The sequence below is a fragment of the Nycticebus coucang genome, chromosome 21 (assembly GCF_027406575.1).
Source record: "Nycticebus coucang isolate mNycCou1 chromosome 21, mNycCou1.pri, whole genome shotgun sequence".
NCBI classification, from domain to species: domain Eukaryota; kingdom Metazoa; phylum Chordata; class Mammalia; order Primates; family Lorisidae; genus Nycticebus; species Nycticebus coucang.
In genome coordinates this window covers 62,150,715-62,171,825 of record NC_069800.1, presented here as the reverse complement: position 1 = coordinate 62,171,825, position 21,111 = coordinate 62,150,715, and the positions used below count along the sequence as shown (strand labels likewise).

The window sequence follows — 21,111 nt, the reverse complement described above, 5'->3', positions numbered from 1 at the left end:
CTGTTAGTTCTAGAATCTTGAACAAAATCCCACTTTTACCTAAATTCTGCTTAGGCTCCACCCCATTTAAGCCCAGGCCAGGTCAGCATTGTCCTGACCCTCTAGGCCCAGAACCTTTAGAGGCCAGACTTTGTTAGGCCTCCCTTAACCCCAAAGCCTGCCCTGCTCAACCCCAGTGTGCCATATGAAGACTGCTTGCTTCTTTCTCGAAACAGGTCATGGTGACTACCGAGCCCTCTGTTCCTTCTGAGCAATTCACCAAAATCAAAGAACCAGAGTTGATACTGGAAAATGGCCTACAGGAGGAAGATGAGGAAGAGGAGGAAGATGGAGTGTGCATACCGAAAGATTGTGGGACGCCCGGGGAGTTGGAGGCAGAGTGTGCTTATGGGGCCCTCCAGGCCAGGATCCTGGAAGAAGAGCTAGAGCTGGTGCCTGCCCCCTCAGTGGAGGGTGACAGGCACATCTTGACCCTGCAGACGGTGCACCTTGTCTCTGATGAAGCAGGGTTGCAGGAGACCGGCTGGCTGAGTGCACAGCCCCCAGAAGAGGTGCAGATGGTGGTACAGCAGGCCAGTTCTGGGCTGCCATCGCTGGTGTGGCTGGGCGAGGAGTCCCCCCAGAGCCTGCAGCAGTGTGTGGCAATTAGTGTCCAGGAAGAGCTGTACTCCCTGCAGGAGATGCAGGTGATGGAGTTCAATGTTCTGGAGGAGAACACGGTGGTAGCCAGTGAAGACAGTAAGTTAGTGGTGAGCCTGGCTGAAAGTTCTGGATTGATTAAGGTACAACTGGTTTTAATAAACTGACCTCTTACATGAGAAAAAAAAAACTTATTTTTTTAAGTTGGCCTTTGTATCACATTATGTATAGACAAGCTATTTTGCAGTTTAAAATTAAACACAGTAAAAATACTGTACTTCCCAGGAAAATCCCGAGAGACCTTACATTTTTGTTGTTCAAGAATTTTAGAAGTCACACTAATACCACAAGATGCATGTGCTTTTTAAAAACGTGGATTATCGTTGTGGCGGGCGCCTGTAATCCCAGCTACTCGAGAGGCTGAGGCAAGAGAATCGCTTAAGCCCAGGAGTTGGAGGTTGCTGTGAGCTGTGTGAGGCCACGGCACTCTACCGAGGGCCATAAAGTGAGACTCTGTCTCTACAAAAAATAAATAAATAAATAAATAAAAACATGGATTATTTCACCACCGCCATCCTCATGCTAAATAATTTGCAGCTTAAACCTTTTGGTGGCAATGCATAATCTTTAGTTTTTGCTTTTCTTTATGTATTCTATGGTTTACCAAGGCAAAAGTTTAATCCAATTGTAATTAATAGTATATTTGCTTGAATATTTATTTTTGTTTAATAGACTGAGAAAAGTCAGGAGGAGGACCAGCTTTCGGCTGAAGGAGAATTTGCTGAAGGAACAGAACATCAGTTCTTTCTTGTGGAAGCAAGGCCCGGAGAGGAAGGAAGAGATGAAATTGTTGTGACAATTTCGAATTTAAACTTTGAAGAACACGAAGATAAACCTGCATCCGGTCAAGCAAATGTTGAAAAAGCCAACTCTACAAAAACTCAAAGAAAGACAAAGGGTAGGCTGTTCATCCCGTGTAAGACAGTGTAAGACTGAGCTGCTTTCTTTTTACAGGAAAGTGATGGTAATTGAGATTTTAAGTGGTTGACTCTTAGTTGCTTTTGAAATGTCAAGAGATGGGAGAAATTTTAACTGATGTTCTGTATGGGGAATCAAATCCAAAAGGGTTTTTTTTTTTTTTTTTTTTCATTTTGCACATAAACATTTTAAAAGCACAGTAGAAATGTTCCCACAAAGCATTGTGCACATAAGTAGGAGGCTGAGCCCTGGTCTCCGTTCTGTAGTTTGCAGCCCAAGGGGACTATGGGGGTGTGTGAGGGGCAAGTACGGGACAAGGTGGGGAGCCTTGGTAGAGGTAAAAGCAGGTGCTACAGCCCCCAGAGGAGTGATCCCTCCTTCAGGGGTCAGTGGGCACTGCTAAGGGAGGTGATACATGGGTCATTCTGAAAGTTTTGAGATACAAGAAAATCATGAAACGTAAAATCTGCACAGGTAGAAACAACTGAAGCCCTCCCAGCAACACTTATAAGCTGAGCAAGTTGAGACTTGCATGAGTGAATCAGAAAGGATGCTGGTGGCTGTTTCTTGGATGTGAAATAACATAGACCATCTCAATATTTAGGGTGAGGTTGAGGAGGCAGCCTAGAAACCCACTGAGAATGAGGATCCTGACTCTAGGCGGCTAGGAGTGATCAGTGCCCAGAACTCCAGAAGTATGTGCTTCACACATGAGAGCAGAGAGCTCTGTGATGGGAGAGCCAGGTGGGTGGGCGGGTGCTCAGAGAGGTAGATAGGGCCAGATTAGGAAGGACGTAGCCAGGCGCAGTGGCTCACACCTGTAATCCCAGCAGTCTGAGGCTGAGGCAGGAGGATCCCTTGAGCTCAGGAGTTCAAGACCAGCCTGAGCAAGAGCAAGATGCTGTCTCTACTAAAAATAGAAAAATGAGCTACGTGTCGTGGAGAGTGCCTGTAGTCTCAGCTACTTAGGAGGCTGAGACAGAGGGTCACTGGAGCCCAGGAGTTTGATGCTATTGTGAGCTAGGCTGAGGCCACAACACTAGCCTGGGTGACAGAGTGAGACCTCTGTCTGAGACCTCTGTCTCAAAAAAAAAAAAAAAAAAATTATGTACATATATATATATAAATGCAAATTGAACCTGTAAAGGAAGATCTTGACAAGTCTACAAACTCTCACTTCTTTCCATAGAAGCAAAGAGAACCTTTTGCTGTGATAGCTGCATGTTCACGTCTTCCAGAGTTTCAAGTTTCAATCGTCACGTGAAGATGCACACGGGTGAGAAGCCTCACCTGTGCCACCTCTGCCTGAAGACCTTCCGCACTGTCACCCTGCTGCGGAACCACATCAACACTCACACAGGTAGCACACCCCGGAACCCCAGAGGCTGCCCTCGGCCAGCGACCTGGGACGCTCCCACTGAGATGAGTGTGTGAGGTGGCCAGCCCACCTCCTCCTATATCAGAGTCAGGCCGTGTTTTAGACTTTACTTTTGACTTTTTTTCTTGAATTTTCATTAAAAGTCCTGAATGCTATGTTCCTCACACACGCCCGTGGTATTCATAGCTTAAAGAGCCTTTTCCTAATTTTTAAAGCATTTTGAGACTGAGTATAACTTAAAAGTTATCAATGCCTTGGAAACTCTGTGGTTAAAGTTTGTGTTTTAAAAGTATCATCTATGTGATCTTACAGGAACCAGGCCCTATAAATGTGGCGACTGTGACATGGCATTTGTCACCAGCGGAGAACTCGTGAGACACAGGCGTTATAAACATACTCACGAGAAGCCCTTTAAGTGTTCCATGTGCAAATACGCCAGTGTAGAAGTAAGTCCTTTCTTCTCCTTGAAGCGTCATTAAGTCTTAACAAATCGTTTTGAAAGTTATGCTTAAGCATAGCTACAATAGATTCTGTTCCAAATAGGTTTCGCTAAAGATATTAGTCATATAAAATTTACTCAGGCAATAATACATGTTCTGTTTTCTAAAGTTAAAATAGAAAATTGGGCTTTTTTTGTTTCTTTGATCACTAGTTAGTGAAAATAATATCTAAAGATATACAAATTTATAAATAAAATGACTTGTGGTCAAGAAGTCATTCTCAGACTTGTTGCGAAGCTCTACCTAGCATTTTATGTGGTATTTAGTGCCACACCATCAAAATGTATTTGCTCCGACATAGAACCCAGATCCAATGTGAATTTTTGCTGAAATTTTTAGCGTTAACTCAATGCCATTTTGACAGACGCAAAGCAATTTGCTTAAAGATGTAAGCACAGCCATTTCTATTCTTAACTACAGAGAGAAGCTACCCTTTTCAAACTTCAGCTGTGTCCTAAACATTTCATCTAGGTTGTGTTATTTGTACCCTGTCACTGGTTTAGCAGTGCTCTCAGGGAGACAAAGGTGGGACACCGCATTTGCTTTTCAAAGCCAGTTTTCTACCAGTTAATTTTGAGGGTCCTTGGAAGCAGCCTAGATCCCAGTTTTGAGCCCAGGGTGGGGGGTGGGCAGGATGAACAGTCCACTAGAATGGAACTGAGTTAAAGGGAATAGCTAAAGGTTAACTATAGTAATGATGCAACTGGGTTTCATAAATGAGGAAATTTCACAAACAGAGCCAGAATTGGATTCCAAGATTTTTTTTCTATTATTACTATTTTTAAAAAAGTATTTCTCATCTGAGTTAAAGATTGTGATTATAGCGTGAGAACATAAAGTCAAGGGCCCAGAGGAAAGCCACCTGAGAATCCTAAGTCTGGGGTGGACGTTTTGCTGGCGTCCTCCCAATTCTCGGTGGGAGCTTCCCAGGTCGAGCAGACCCTTCCCCAGCGTCAGCAGTCTGCACGCAGCCCTGTAGGACATAGCACGGGGCCCCTGGTGCGACATGGCCCCCATTTTTACAGTTCCCGAGTCTTGCCAGCAGGCCTTCTTTTATCGTTCACACCACAACCCTACTCAAAACTTTGATACCATGATTTTAAAAATTCTTTTCACTTTACTTTCTATATACTAGAAGATGTCCACTTTTCCTTCTAAAACTCTGAGCTAAATCTTTCAATTTGGATCTCCGTTTCCCTGCTAAGCCTTCCTTTGTTCTTGATCATTCTTGAGCGATCCGTGCACTTGTCCCTTGTGGAAGAGGATCAGTAAGATCACAAGCAGGACTGACGTAAGCTTTCTAACCCTGTCGTCCGAGCGTGGCTGGCTGTGCTGCTTCCTGCAGTAAGCGAGGACAGAATAAGAACAGTTCTAGGAGACAGTAACAGGCAAAGAATGATCAAAAGGGAGGTATTATATGTTGTTTGCTATTTAATTGCCTGGGTTACATAATGAATCAAAATAGAATTTCCTTTTTTCTACTTAAAACTTCCTATAAAGCAACCTCTAACATGTTGTACCTACGCTGACTGGCAGGGAGGCCTTCGGCCATTCATGTGTCACTACGCTGTCAGAGCGGGGACAGGGTGGGGTCCCAGGACTTGAACCTGTGAGCTGCTTCCTGTAGATGACCCTCGGTCAAAGAGCTAAAGCTTCAAAGATTTTAGGAATTTTTCTGGCCTTTGTGCTTCAACTGTGCAGTTGACACTTTGTGCATGTTGCCTTAGACATAAAAATAACGTCACATATGGCGTTGGGCAGCTACCTTTCAATTTTGCCTTTGTAAACTTGAGGCTGAAAATGAAAATCTCTTTGACATGCTGTTTATCCTCCCTAAAGGGCGTATACACACATATCACATGACCAAAAAAAAGTCTACAATAGAATATAGAAAGTAATGACATTTTTTGTGTCGTTCAATGAGTATCATGTGTGCTGGTGCTCTGATGTTAAAATCTGACTAACATCTCTTTTATAATGCCGATTGATGGAAGACACTGCAACTTTTAAGTTTCTGTCCCAGTGACCACTGTGGCTTGTTTCTCAGGCGAGCAAGCTGAAGCGTCACATCCGCTCGCACACAGGGGAGCGGCCCTTCCAGTGCCGCCTGTGCAGCTACGCCAGCAAAGACACCTACAAACTGAAGCGGCACATGCGGACGCACTCAGGTAACGGCGGCTCGTGCGCGGCCTGCCAAGTGGAGTTTCATTTTTAAAAGTTGCTCTTCAGGCCAGGCGCAGCGACTCACACTGTAATCCCAGCACTCTGGGAGGCCGAGGCAGGTGGATCACCCTAGCTTAGGAATTTGAGACTATCCTGAGCAGGAATGAGACCCCGTCTCTACTAAAAATTGAATAACTAGCCAGGCGTGGTGGTGGGTGCCTGTAGTCCCAGCTACTTGGGAGGCTGAGGCAAGAGGATCTCTTGAGCCCAAGAGTTTGAGGTTACTGTGAGCTACGACGCCACAGCACTCTACCCCGGACAACTGAATGAGACTCTGTCTCAACAAATTTAAAAAAAAGTTACCCTTCAGTGACAAAAACAAAGTTCAAACGTAAGAGCCAATGCTTGCGCACCTTGTTAACACGGGGATTTTGATCTACACCCTTGCGGTTGTAGGGAGGGTGACCACAGAAACACTGTCAGAAACAGTGAGAAACGTTTGCTTCCATTGGGTTGTCAGGTATTTACAAGTTAACTCCTTAATTCATTCTTCAAGTTTGAGGCAAAACATAAAACGAAGTGAGCTGGCTTCCTACCAGACGTACTTGATGTTTTGTTATCTAAAGAGTAAGCTTGTGGGTCTCCCTGGTTCTTTCTACACCACTGTGGCTACAAACCACCTTGAGCTGATGGGCAGCCCCCTGCTGTTGGAGGTCACATCGTGGGCATTGTGGACACAGCTGTACTTAGCATATGCTTGACTTGGGAGTCACGTAGTTGGGGTTAAAGCTTTGAGAAAGGGTTGAAAAGGAAGCCTTGTTTACAGAAGAAAGGCTTTCAGCACCAGTTGTCCTGTGGGGGGGAGGATCAAGGGCTTGAGGGGTGAAGGCGCTTCTCAGGGCTCATCGTGGTATCTGCATCACAGGTGAGAAGCCGTACGAATGCCACATCTGCCGTGCCCGATTTACCCAGAGTGGGACCATGAAAACACATGTTCTTCAGAAGCACAGCGAGAACGTTCCCAAATACGAGTGTCCCCACTGTGCCACTATCATTGCCAGGAAAAGCGACCTGCGTGAGTGTCTGGTTTAGTTTTTCTTTCACTCCAGTCTTTGCTGGTTCTTTGGAGCGTGGCTCTTAAACCTGCAGCCAGCGCCTTGGCCTGGGTGCTGGGGACGCTCCCTGGGATGAGTTTTCTTCTGCTGGTCCTGTGGCGCCATCTGGTGGCAGGATCTTACAAGTGCAGCGCTATGGTGCACCTGGCTTCGTCTGAGCTCTTGGACAGTGTTTGACTCCATGCTGGGCCTGTTCTTACAGATGAGGACACCGGGCCCTGAGTCAGAGTGAGCTGCCCAGGTCACGTGACTGGGGTGCTAGGAGGTGATCTGCCCTGACTCCATTCATGTTTTCTCTGCTGATACAGTCAGTCCTGGGGTTACAAACGAGATAGGTTCTATAGGTTTGTTGTTAAGTTGAATTTGTCTATAAATTAGAACAGATATATTTGCCTATTATTACCTAAAATAGCCTCCGTTTGTAAGTTTGGGTTGCACATCAGTCACACGTCTGTAAGTCAGAGACTTACTCTAATACCCTCCGTTCCCAAGTACGAGTTCTATGTAAGTTGGATGTTTGTAACTTGGGGACTGCCTGTACCAGCTTTTCTTAAACACTAACTTTGAGCCTAAAGTTGTGGGAGCTGAAGATACAAAAGGAAGAATCCAGGCATAGCTGGCCCTTCGAGGATCTTACTTCCGTGAAGGTAGCAGGCCATGACCTGCTGCCTGCAGTCTTAACACGGGGTGAGCCCCCTTGCTGGTCACAGACACCACAGGGCAGGGCCAGGCTTCGGTGCAGGATTTTGACCAGCCTGCAGGGAAACCAGCCGGTGTTCACTGGTAGGGGAGGTGAGCAAATCCTGTGTCAGGATTCCTGGGCCTCCCCTTTTCTGCGACCCTATTTCTCTTTCTAAAATACACGACATTGTGGTCCTCAAAATGTATTAGCAAAAATAAAAATGTAACAGTTTTCCTAGAGAAATTTCTGAAAGCGTTAAATTTGTTCAATGAAGTCTTAACTTTTGCTTTTCATCTGGAACATTCTATCAGTGTTCACAGATGCCAGCATACCACAGAACACAGCCCAGTGGGATTTGGGAGGACATAAGCCAGTTGCCAAAAAAGGACACAAGACATTTTTGACACCCTGGCAAAACAGTGTAATTTATATCTATCCCGTGTCACTGGGTGACAGACCCCACGCATCCCCTGCTAGACGCATTGTCACTACCCTAACCCTTCCTTCCTGTATGTCCAAGTCCGCGTGGGCAGGGCACCTCCATCATGCAGCTGTCACTTTCTGTTGGGCTCTTACGCAAAGTATCACAAACCAGCATTGAGTTACCAGGGGTCCTCAAACTACAGCCTGCGGGCCACATGAGGTGGTGTGATTGTATTTGTTCCTGTTTTGTTTTTTTACTTAAAAATAAGATATGTGCAGTGTGCATAGGAATTTGTTCATAGTTTGTTTTTTTTTTAACTATAATCTGGCCCTCCAGTGGTCTGAGGGACAGTGAACTGGCCCCCTGTTTAAAAAGTTTGAGGACCCCTGAACTAGACGAACAAAAATTACCCTAGGGCCCATCCGGTCATACCTGACCACATGCCCCAGGTCGACTTAATCTTAGGAAACATTAATCACAGGACATTGACTTCTAACTGCATATGCAGAATTTTTAAGGTAAAATATGGAGGTTGTGTCTTTTTATGGAAAATCACCTTAACATCCTAAAATCTACCTGCCCTACAATAAGATCCTCAACATGCTTTGTTAAGCAAAAATATGGGTTCCAATATGACTTACCTCATGTAACATTTAACTACATGTCAAAAGGGCATTAAAAGAATGTTTCTGATCATTTAGAGCAGTAGCCCTCAACTGAGAGTGATTTTAACCCCAGGGGACATTTGGCAGTATCTGGAGATATTTGGGTTTTCACAACTGGAGATGCATCTAGTAGGGAGAGACCAGAGGGGCTGCTAAATACGGGGCAGTGCCCCTACCCTACCCCTGAAGGAGCCAGCAGGCCGCAGGTGTCAGCAGCACCAAGCCTGAGAAACCTGGACTGAGAGGACAGGACAGGCCTACCCAGAAACAGCGCTCTTGAACTACACCATGTTCTGTGACTATTCTAGGTGTCCATTTGCGCAACTTGCATACTTACAACGCTGCAGAGATGAAATGCCGCTACTGTTCTGCTGTCTTCCATGAACGCTATGCCCTCATCCAGCACCAGAAAACTCATAAAGACGAGAAAAGATTCAAGTGCGAACACTGCAGTTACGCCTGCAAGCAGGTATTGTGTGTGAGTGGACTTGGGGAAACAGTCTGGTACCTGGAAGAAAGGAGGGCTGGAGTGGGATTGTGTCTCTGAAAACACTGGGAAAAGCCAGGTTTTAATACAACATCCTATGCAAAATAAGCAGAGAGCAGCCAGGAGCCGATCGTTTAAAGCGAAAGTTCTTAATGTATAACCACAGACCCTAAGAGGTTCTTATAATCCATTGGGGGCCCACAAGATTTAAACCATTGTCGTAATCATGCCAAGATGTCATTCGCCCTTTCACTCCACTGAAATGTGCTCTCATGGTGCCAAAGCAATGGTGGTGCCGTAGTGTAGATCAAAGCCACAACATATCCAGGACTGGTCGGCACCTTTACCTTCTTGCACTGGCAGCAGAAATAAAGGGAAGTTTCACTTAAGAATGCCCTTGAGGAAGCAGTAAAAGTTGTTAACTCTGTAACATGTTACAGAATAATGTGAGGGTAATATATACATTCCAAGTAAAACACAGACCAATGGATTTTTAACGAAACAGAGGGCACAGTGTTCATTAGTAGTTTCAGATTCCACGTTACAACCAACCTTGAAGAAATTACCACTCATTGAGTTTGTAATAGCAAAGAAGAATGTGCACAATTATTTGAAAAAGCTATTAAAAATTCTTTTTTTTTGTAGAGACAGGGTCTCACTTTATGGCCCTCGGTAGAATGCCGTGGCCTCACACAGCTCACAGCAACCTCCAACTCCTGGGCTTAAGCGATTCTCTTGCCTCAGCCTCCCGAGTAGCCAGGACTACAGGCGCCCGCCACAATGCCCGGCTATTTTTTTGGTTGCAGTTTGGCAGGGGCTGGGTTTGAACCTGACACCCTTGGTATATGGGGCCGGCGCCCTACTGACTGAGCCACAGGCACGGCCCAAAAAAATTCTATTCCCTTTTTCGCCTACATATATGCGAGACCAGATTTTCTACTTTGTCCCTGGGTAGAGTGCTGTGGTGTCACAGCTCACAGCAACCTCAAACTCTTGCACTCAAGTGATCCTCTTGCCTCAGCCTTTTAAGTAGCTGAAACTACAGGCACCTGCCACAAGGCCTGGCTAGTTTTTAGAGACAGGGGTCGGGCTGGGGGGTCTCGATCTTGCTCAGGCTGGTCTTGAACTCCTGCAATCCACCCACCTCAGCCTCCCAGAGTGCTGGGATTACAGGTGTGAGCCACCACATCTGCCCCAGATTTTCTTTTTTTTTTTTGTTTGTTTGTTTTTTGGCCAGGGCTAGGTTTGAACCCACTACCTCTGGCATATGGGACCGGTGCCCTACTCCTTGAGCCACAGGCGCCACCTACCCCAGATTTTCTTTATCACAGCCCAGCTGACTGAGGGGAGAGGGGATTCTACCTGAATTCTTTTAGTAGGATTGCCAGTTAGCAAGTAAAAACACCAGACACCTGGTTAAGTTTAAATTTCAGCTAAACAGCAAACAGTTTTGTATATAAGTATGTCCCAAACATTGCAGTTTATATTTTAACTGGCAACCTTATCTACTAAGCCAGATATTAGTTTGGGGGGAATTTTTCTAAAAATAGGTATGTTTTTACAGAAATATGTTAACATGTAGTTGGCTGGTTTTTTAAGCTAAAATATTTTTTTTTAATTTTTAAAGTATTTTAAAATGTCTCAGTTTTGATTTTAATATAGCAAATATTAGCATATATCACCCAGGTCAACAAAAGCTCTTTGGAGGTTATAGTCATTTTTACAAGTATAACGGGTTCTGAGACCAGAATTTTGAAAACCAAACCACTACTTGAAGCCTGTGTGCTCTTGCTTATCGAAGGTGTAAATTGATACTTACTCTGTGGTCTATAAATAGTAAAGACTCTGAATAAAAGAGAAAAGGACTTTTATGTTAGATTTTTTTTTCCCCAGTGGTAAGATAGGATTTTTTTTTTTTAACAATGTAAGATAGGATTTTATTAGAAAGGACTATGGAAGGGGCAAAGCACCCAGAGCTTCTGGCAAAGGGGAAGAGCCAAGGCGGAAGTCTCCCTTTCTGTTAGATGTTAAACACAGAATATTCTGAGGGCCCAGGCTCAAATTCATTACAATGAACCAGGGCACCTCCTGGAAGATGGATGAGACTTAGAGAAGAGGAGGGGGCTCTGGTGAGGGCAGATGCCAGGTTTGGGGGAGCAGGGAGCAGCCAGGTGTGCCTTGGCCACAGGTGGAGACTCTGGGACACTGCTGGGTGCTCTCGCCGACTTCTGCCCTGGAGAGCCAGGCTCCCAGCAGGGAGACCAGGCGATGCTGTCCTGGGGCAGGTGAGGAGATGAAAGGTGTGGGAGGAAAAGGGTGTTCAGCAAATTGGATGAAAGATCGGAAGAAAGACCATCAATTAGGTTATTAATAGTACGGCAGAAGACACCAAATAGGTATTTATGCTGAATAACCATAGCATTTAAATCCAACAGATACATTATAAAGTCAGACAAAAGTACACATTTTTGTTCTGGTTTCCCAATTAGTTACTCCTATAAGTCTTAGTTAAAATTTATGGCATTTCTTTGCTAAGAACAATTACCTTCCCCATTAACACTTTGCAATCAGTGTCAAGATTTGTTATAACCCTATTGGGAAGGAGAAGAAAAAATGTTTAGACATTTGACATACTTCCCACCCCAAACATCTGGTGAATGAAAGCCGTAAAATTGGATTTTTAAGTATGCAGGTTCTATTTACCTTTTGCAAACTCAAATAATTGTAAATAATTGTATAGAAGTAGGTCTTCAAATACATGACCTCTTTAGGAAAGGAAAAGCGATCATTGCTCCACACCGCAGAGATGTGTTACCCCATCCCGCACAGGACTAGAGAACCAGTAAGGAATTCATCAATTGAGAGAACTTTGTAACTTGATGGTACTGAATACAAATTCATTTCCTAGGTGGCCACACATTAAGAGATTGAGGCTTTGCTGAGAACGTCTTTGCAGTGATTTTCCTTAAGAGTGAACTCATCTTTGGAGAAAAAAAGTATTGTACCATACATAGGATCTAAAACTAAAAAATCCGGTAAATACGTAACCTGTTTCCTTCCCTTTCTGTCTCAGGAGCGACACATGAGGGTTCACTTACGCACCCACACTGGAGAGAAACCATTCACCTGCCTTGCCTGCAATAAATGTTTCCGACAGAAGCAACTTCTAAATGTTCACTTCAAGAAATACCACGATTCAACTTTCATCCCGACTGTTTATGAATGTCCCAAGTGTGGCAAAAGCTTTTCCCGCTGGGTAAGCTTATTTACGTCGCAGTAAATCCTCCATGGAAATATCCCTCTATCTCAGAAGGACAGTGTCACACCAGGAGAGTTTAAACCTGGTTATAGAAACTTGCCAAGGCTTAAGATAGCATCTGTCATGCCTATGGAAGTGGTTATTAGTTTTTTTGAGTCATGAAATTCTTGTAGAATCTTATGAAAGTGTGATCTCCCCACCTCCCTAAAAAAGAACAGCCCTACGCGTAATATCTTGTAAATAGTTTTAGGGAGTTCTCAGACCTGCTAAAGGCCGGCTTTTCGTGTAATATTTTAAAATTGTTCCTGTGAACCAGATTTAAGCTACTTCACAGAGAGAATGCAATTTTCAGACGTTTCTTAGATGTTTGTATTGTGCTAAACAGTGGATGTACTCTTCAATTTTATTCCTCTGGGTGGTGTATTAGTTAAGTATTTTTGCATATAAAATTACCTCAAAACGTAGTGGTAGTTTACAACAAGTTATTTGACATCTCACACTTTCTGTGGGTCAGGAATTTGGAAGAGGCTTAGATGTGTGGTTCTGGCGTGAGGTTGCAGTCAGAACGTCAACCGGGTCTGCATTTTCCGAAGGCTGGACTTGGGGGGAGAATCCGCTTCCAAGATCAGCGCCCCACATGGCTGTTGGCAGGAGGCTTCAGCTCCCGGGTGCAGGGACCTCTCCGTAGGACCTGCTTGAGTGGTCTCATGACCCAGAGAAAGGGAGAGAGCACAAGAAGGAAGGCACGGTGCCTTCTGCAGTCCAGTCTTAAAAGTGGCATCACAGTGCTTCTGTTCGCTGGTAATGAATCACAGAGTCTAGCCTACACACAAGTGGTGGGAAATGAAGTCCCTTTTGAAAGGAATAGTATCAAAGAAATTTTGAACTTTTTCAAACCACCACAGATGGCTAACTAGACCCCTGGGCAGTATATACTGTAGCCCAACTTTATATTTATCCAGGGTTTTTTTTTGCAGTTTTTGGCCAGGGGCTGGGTTTGAACCCACCACCTCTGGCATATGGGGCCGGCACCCTACTCCTTTGAGCCACAGGTGCCACCCATTCAACTTTATATTTAAATGTTCTAAAGTTGACTGTTTTTGTGGGGGAAATATTTTTTTTCTCTCTTAAAAGAAAATGATAGGGGAGTTGTGTTTTTATGAGTAGCACACTGTGTGAGAGTTCTGGAATGCTAACACCGTTAGTTCAGACTTTCAAATAAAAGTGGTGGCCCTGCTCACCCCATAGTATCACCTTGTGTTAAAATTGAGAAGAGTTAAGATCGAAGAGTAGAATTCTCAAAGTAGAAACTGCCCCTTGGTGTGAGTAATAGGAATGCAGAGAAGAGAACAAGTTGGCCTCATGCCATCTCTCAGAACACAAAATTACAGAAACTTTCCTTCTATTTAAGAAAGCAAGCATACTTGGACTTGTGTCTAGAATACATAAAGAACTCTTACGACTCAGTAATAAATACCCAATTTAAAACACACGTCTCTAACTAGACATTTCTCCAAAGACGACAAACGAAGGGCTGACAGTTAGTTTGCAAACTCATTCTCATTGCTGAATATCACTACTTCCCCTTCAAAGTATCCCCCTTGTGAAGTTAGACGTGGGGTCACTATGAGACAGACTGTGTTATGGTCCATTATTTCACTTCCAAGAAACACCGTGGCAGCGTCCTCCCTTGGTGATTCCCCTGCTCAAGTCTCGACTTGCTCCCTGTATCAGTGTGGCTGGGAGGGCTTCACTTGTTTCTGCGTGCATGGATTTTATGTTTCTTGATTTTTTGTGTGCCTCAAAACTTTCATAATGACCCAGAGGTCAGCAAGCTGTTTCTTTTTTTTTTGTGGTTTTTGGCCGGAGCTAGGTTTGAACCCGCCACCTCCGGCATATGGGACTGGCGCCCTACTCCTTGAGCCACAGGTGCCGCCCCAGCAAGCTGTTTCTGTAAAGAGCCAATAGTAAATATTTTCAGCTTCTCGGGCCACAGTTTCCGCCACAATTTCTTAAATCTGCCATTGTGCCACAGAAGCAGCCCAGGAGGACCGTCTGTAATGAACAGGCACAGCTGTCTTCCCCTCAGACTTGGTCAGCAGGCCAGATTTGACCTTCTGACCATAGTTTGCCACCCCTTATGTATAAGTATAAAATGGAAGTTTAATAACCTTATATGTAAATTCTTTCTCCTTCAGTCCATAAACCAGGACAGTCCTGTTAAGCACAGCTCTAAAGTCTGATGGAAATTAGACAGGACATTTATCCAGTCAGCAAATTTAAAGCCACATCACCAGTTTTTTACTTTTGCATGGGAACTTTCCAAGCAGTGAGCTCTTTCTAACTTAAGTTGTCCTAAGTGTTCATTATGTAAGAATCTGTCACTGGTAGGCTTGACTAGCAAATCTTTGACTTGTCATCCTGAATGTCATATACGGTTTAGTAACTGCCACCCGTGACCTCTGCCCAGCAGCTTCGGGAGAGATGCTGGCAGGGGAGAGAAATCTTTATGATATATATTGTCAACCATCATAAAATTGACTGATGTATTAAATTTCTGAGTTCAACATCAATTTTCCCTTTAGAGAGAAGCATTCTAAAAATATTAATTCTGTTTCTCACTGATCTGTTATAAAAATAAGCAACATTCCCTTGGGCTAGACTCAAACACAACAGAGCAGGTGGACTGTAAAAGGTCGTCTTTCTTTGTACAAGATTTAAAAAGGTACACGTCACCTGCGCCCTTCCCAAAGCCTGTCTCCTTAACCGTGCATTTTAAAATGCATCTGGGGAACCTGACACTTGTTTGTTCTGTCATCTCTTCAACAGAATAACATGCACAGACATTCAAGGAAGTGTGACGGAGAGAAGTCGCCCACCTCCGGAAAAGGACGAACAAAGAGAAAGGCCGTCCTGAAGGAGGCCGTAAAGGAAGAAGGTACCTCGTTAAACAAATGCCTTTGTAATTTCACAGTGATTGTCTAGTTTGTACGTGTCCGGGATGCGAGAAGGTACTGCACAGGGGGCGCATCCAGAAACCCTCACTGGTTAGTCCCTCAAGGCGGCTCGTGTGCCAGCCCTGGACAGGCCCAGCTCTGTGGCCGCTTCCTGCAGCTTGGGTGGGTTTGGGTGATCAGTGAGGTAGGTGTGATTCCTCAGCCACCCGTCGGGACTGCAGGGAGGATGGACAGTGTGGAAAAGTCAGTGCGGAAGCCCAGGGTGGGGCCACACCCCTTCCCGTGGGTTCCTGGTGTTCATATGGCTGAGTGTCAGCCGCATGCACCCTGCTGTCCTTGACCTCAGAGCTCTCTTCCGTCGTGCTGGACTGTTGCCTGCACCTAAGGGACTGACCTGGGGCTGCCACAATAAATGACCACGAACTGGGGGACTTAGGGCCACAGAAGTGAATTATCTCATAGCTCTGGAGGCTAGATGTCCCAAGTCAAGTGTGGGTGGGGCCACACTCCCTCGGGGGCTCCATGGGAGACTCTGTCCTGGCTGCTTTTAGCTACGGTGGCTCCAGTGTTCCTGCCTTGTGGCCACCTCACTCCAGCCCCGTCTTCACATAGCCTTCTCCTCTCTTCCGGGATTTTTTTCTTCTGTCTCTGCCAGAAATGCTTGTCGGTGGACTTAGGGCTTCCTTGGAAAGTCCAGTATGACCTCATCCAGAAGCCCTTAATTGTGTCTGCAAAGCCCCTCTTTTTTCAAAGGTCACATTTGCAGGTGTGAGGGATTAGGACAGAGACATATCCTTTCTGGAGCCACCATCCTAAAATGCTTCACAATCTTTATCTTCTGGCCTCAGGGAGTCGGCAAGGTCCCCAGACTGGTGCAGATTTGCCCTCCCTGTGTGTCCTGTGATGGCTCTGCCCTGTTCCTTCCCTGCAAGGACCTGGGGGCTGTCGAGATGATTGGGAGGCCAGGGCCTTACAGCAAGAGCACATCCTGACTCTCTAGATGTCCCACGATTCCACCCTCCACCCTGAACTTGGGAATGTTCCCGCAGACAACTGTCATCCTTTCCTCTGCCTTCCTTCAGAGCTGCCAGATCAAACAGGGTGCTCGAGTAAATCCAAATTTCAGATAAACATTGAATAACTGTTTAGTGTAAATGTATCCCACGTACTATTTTGGGTGTACTTATACTAAAACACTAGGTCATCATTTGTCTGAACCTCAAACGGAAGCAGCGGTCCTTCCCTCCCCTGCCCACTGTGCAGAGTCACTGTCCCTGTCGGTGTGCTGCACACCCTCCCTGTCTCCATGTCCCACCCATCTGGGTCCTGGACCTCTCCTTGCCTGTGCTGTGCAGCCAGGACCCTGGGGGGTCCCCCGTCAGGACACCATCGCTTGGCCCAGGTGGGGCTGTTGGGAACCACCTGGTTCACACAGGTCTCCTTTACCCAGACCGCAGCCCTTGGGGAGGGAGCTGGACTGCCTGGTGCCTTCCGCTGGTCTCCAGCACCTTCTACTCCACACTCCCAGCTCCTGCTCCCCCCACTGCTAGTCCCAGGACCAGCCATAGCACTCTCTGGCCAGAGCAGAAGAAAAGTGCATGTTACAGTGATGGGCATAATGACTCCGGCCTGGACTACATTTGTTTTTATACCAATGATGTCAAATAACATTTTTCATATTTTTTAATGGAGGAAGAGCCACCCCTCCCATCTGAGGCCCCATCAGACTCTGGACTCTTCCTCCTCGCCCGCCCTCCCTCTCCCCAACACCTCCAATTTCTCCCTCTTGGCTTTGTCTTTCCCGTCACCCTTAAATATGTTCACTGTCTTAAGAAAAAACAAAAGCCTTCCCAGGCCTCTGTTCCGCCTGTTTCCTGCTGACCTCTTGGGCACTAGGGCTCATCCCCAGTCTCACCTATGCTCTGGCTCACTTCTCTTCTGTCCCCGTCAGCCAACTGAGGTCACCAGAGGCTCCTTGTCACCATGATCCACAGACCTTTCCCTGCTCTCTGCCACCTGACACATGACTGACCATCCTCCTTCCCAAATCCTCCTCCACAGCACTCACATGGGCCTGGAGTCTCCTGGCCTGGCCAGCTGCCCCTCTGCCTCCACCACAGCTCTGGCTCCTTGACTTTGGTCTCCTGTCTCTGCAGCAGGCCCGATGTCTGTAGGTAACCAGTCAGTGCCAGAATCCTCACCCATCCGTGAGCCCATACCAGCACCTGGACCCACAGCCAGGCCCATACTGAGTCCCAAACGGTGCCTTTCTCCACTCCAGGTCCCCCACCTCTGCCTACAGCCGTTCCCACACCCCCATTGGCTCTCACGCCCCCACTTGCTCCGGCACCCACTCCCACACGCACACCTGGAGCCACATTCACACCTGCTCTCACGCCTACACCGGAGCCCACAACTGCTCCCGTGCCCACACCCCTCCTGTGGCTTCAGCTGCTGCCATGGGCGGATTGTGGTGATTTGAGGCTCCTTCCCCGCCTACCTGAGGACAGGGTATGGATGGTCACTGACATGGTGAGCTTGCTCCCCACCAGCCCGCCCACCTCAGCCTATTCCTCTGCAAACTTGGCCCACACCAAGGTTTGGCCCTGGGAGGCCCACCACTCACACTGAAAGCTCCCTCTTGCCTGGTGACATCTGAACGTCACCTCACCTGCAGTCAGCTTCTGCCATCCTGAGTCCATCCCTGTCTCCACCAGAGTCCAGGGCACTGTCTCTCAGTGCCTCTCCTGGGTCACCAAGGGACCTTTCAGATGTGCCCATGGAGCCTCTCCACCCTGACCTCCCACCAACAGCCCCTTTCATGGCTACCCAGTGCTCCAAAGACCAGGACACCAAAAATGGCCAGCCTGCCCCACCCACTCTGGAGCCTGGCCCTACTGGCCCTGCTCTGTCCCCAGCCAGGCCAGGCTCACCCTTTCTGTGCCTGGAACTCCTGGTGACACGCACTCACCAGGGGTCCCAGGAGCTCTGACTCCCTGTCCCGCCCAGCCCACTCAGAGGTGCTTTCAGGACTGATTCTTTAACAAGTGCTGACTTGCTCAGGAAACTGTTCTCTCCTCTGAGCAGGCCCACCTGGGTCTCTCCTACAGGCCCTCAGCACCTGTCATTAACTGGTATTCATCAATTTGCCACTGATTGAATAAACCAGTGAGTAATAAGCACAGTCCTTTATTGGGGGAGACAGACTGGTGAAATCTGACAGTTCTTCAATCATCATTGTAGACTGCAAGGCCGGTCACTGGGACCCCAGGCTCCAAGTTTAGGACAGATCCTGGAATGTTCATAGAAAAATGTGAACCTAATTAGGTGTCTGAAGGGCACTTGTGTGGTTCTCCCCCTCTTGACACCTAAATGTAGTATTTTGAAAAATTATCTGTTAAACAAAACTCCTAGAAGATCAAATGTTTTGGATGACTTATGAAAATGTCACCCTGAGTCAGCAGCATTTTTCTGTGGGGAAGAGCTGGGCACAGGAAAACACACTGGCTTCCACCCCGGGGCTCCCAGCTGCTGTTGGAAGGAGCAGCTTGCCCTGTCAGTCCTGAGCGGACATCTCCTAACCAGGCTTCCCGGATGCTGACATTGAAATAGAGATAAAAGGTGGTCTCTATGTCCCTCTCCTTTCCCGTCACTTACGATTGTCTCTGGGACGGGAGCATCATTTAGAGCAGTGGTTCTCAACCTTCCTAATTGCCACGTTGTTACAAATGGATAAAAGGGGTCTCGACCCACAAGTTGAGAACCGCTTATTTAGAGGAAATCATGAGAGGGACACCTGGGGACGTGCTTGTCCACATTCCAGGTGGGCAGCGTGAGAACGCTCTTGCAGATTTAAAATTTGATGCTGATGAAGTTGGACGTACTAAATTTTTTTCGTAGTTTTAGCATCAGCTGTTGTCTCTGAAGCAAAGCATGAATAAGGGCATGTAACCTGTGTTAGCAAAACAGTGATGTAGGGGGGCGCCTGTGGCTCAGTTAGTGGGGCACCAGCCCCATATACCGGAGGTGGTGGGTTCAAACCCAGCCCCAGCCAAAAGCTTCAAAAACAAACAAACAAACAAAAAAAAACAGTGATGTAATTTGCATTTCAAGTTTTTGTAACCTGCGTGTCCAGGCTGTGGTTTCCCTGCTGTGCGCTGGCGAGTGAGCACTTACTACCTCCCCAGTTCTTAACTAGATCTCCACAGCTTCCTGCCTGACCGTACCGGTTTCATGATTTCGATGTCAGTTTTTCTTTCCATACATGAGAACTGGGTCATACTGCCCTCCTGCACCCCCTTCAAAAATAGAAAAGGAAGCACAGGCAAAAATATCTTCAGACAACTTTGAACCAATAGGAGGTAACAGGGTCCTAAATGTGACATTCTGCTGTGTGTGCAGAATTCATTTGGAAAATGAGAAGAGGGTTGAATCTGGCTTGGTTTGCGGTCATCTGTTTCAAACTCTCCAAGTTGTGCTCACAGCTCACAAGCTGTTAGAGGGTGCGCAGGTTATAGCCTCGTTTCGTCCTGGGGGTGGCTTGCTTGTCCCAGAATCAGTACTTGGTGTGTGGTGATGGCTGAAGGGGCGCGTGCCCTGCAAGCAGCTGGCATTTTTCATTTGGACGTTGTCATTCCAAGGGCACACAGTTTAGGTCTGTAAGATCCATGTGCAGCTCTCAGCGGTTCCAGGTTCCCACCTGGGCACTGTTTTGTCCCCTACCCGCACCCAACCCTCCCTTGGGGGACCTGTGGGAGCACATGGAGACCTGTTTTTGGCGATTACACTAGAAGAGGGCGCCACTGGCATCTAATGGATAAAGGCCGGGGTCCCTGCTGACATCTGCAGTGCCCAGGACACCCCACCAGCAGAGCTCTGTGGCTCCAAATGTCTGTAGTGCTGGGTTGAGAGGCCCTGACTTGAGGCAGCTAGTTAAGATCAGAATATGTGCACTGTCCTACCAATTAGAGCCGAGTTTTTCAACTTTTTTTTCCCCATGGCACAGTTGAACCAATGGTTAAACTTCGTAGCACACTTAAATTATGTTGATCAAAGAAAAGATGTTTTAAAAAGCATGTACTTACTGTACTTTGAACTTCTTTTGAAAATAATTTAATTAATGATCTTTAAAAAGATTGTGACACACCTGAGGTCCTCTCATGGCAGACCGGTTAAAAGTCACTTTTGAATTAGAGAATTGTCTTCGAACATGCCTTGCTGCTGGGCTAAAATTTAAGTGATTATTTCCAAAATATTTTTTGCACCATTTGTCGATTGCAACGTCTTGGCTTTCTGTTAAATTTGCTCACTCTTGCCTTGTTCCCAAGAAACTGCCATTGAGGAGGTGTCCACCGTGAGCAGAGGACAGTCCCCAGGCGAGATGGCTCTCGTCAGCTGCAGAGAAACCACAGCTGGAAGCAAGGACATGGATGAGGACATGACCTGTGAGATGATCCTGAACCTGATGGATAAGTGACAGCACAGGCCCCGTTTTCATGGCCTCTAACTTGATGCAAGTTCAAAATTTTGAGCATTTTCTTTTGAAACAGTTAAGTTCATGACAAGAGATGATCAAAATTTTTTCAAAGTTCATAGTGCCTAGAATTGTTTACTTATTTTTTAACTGAATATTTCAAAATACATTGCATGTTTTTTATAAGAATCTTAAAACTTGAGTCAGAGGGTAGTACCTCAAACTATGAATTCCTTCCCTTGATATTAGCAAGGTGGCCCACTATGAAAAAGTAATGATTTTTGGATAATAGTTATTTCAATAGCAGTTTGGGCCAGGTAATGCTTCAGCCAAAAAGGCTGGAAATTTTCATGTTGAATTACACACACCTGTGACATTTTTAATATTAGGC

The 21,111-nt window shown here is 46.3% G+C and overlaps 1 protein-coding gene across 1 annotated transcript; it reads left to right on the top strand.

Moving 5' to 3' along the window:
- Positions 1-218: 218 nt before the first annotated feature.
- On the top strand, positions 219-20,723 carry CTCFL (CCCTC-binding factor like). The gene is made up of 12 exons (XM_053573770.1): positions 219-782; positions 1,372-1,597; positions 2,807-2,977; positions 3,308-3,441; positions 5,543-5,663; positions 6,584-6,733; positions 8,853-9,013; positions 12,105-12,287; positions 15,120-15,228; positions 17,404-17,454; positions 17,529-17,720; positions 20,575-20,723. Exons 1-12 carry the CDS (start codon positions 219-221, stop codon positions 20,721-20,723), a joined length of 2,211 nt encoding a protein of 736 aa, XP_053429745.1.
- The last annotated feature ends 388 nt before the right edge of the window (positions 20,724-21,111 follow it).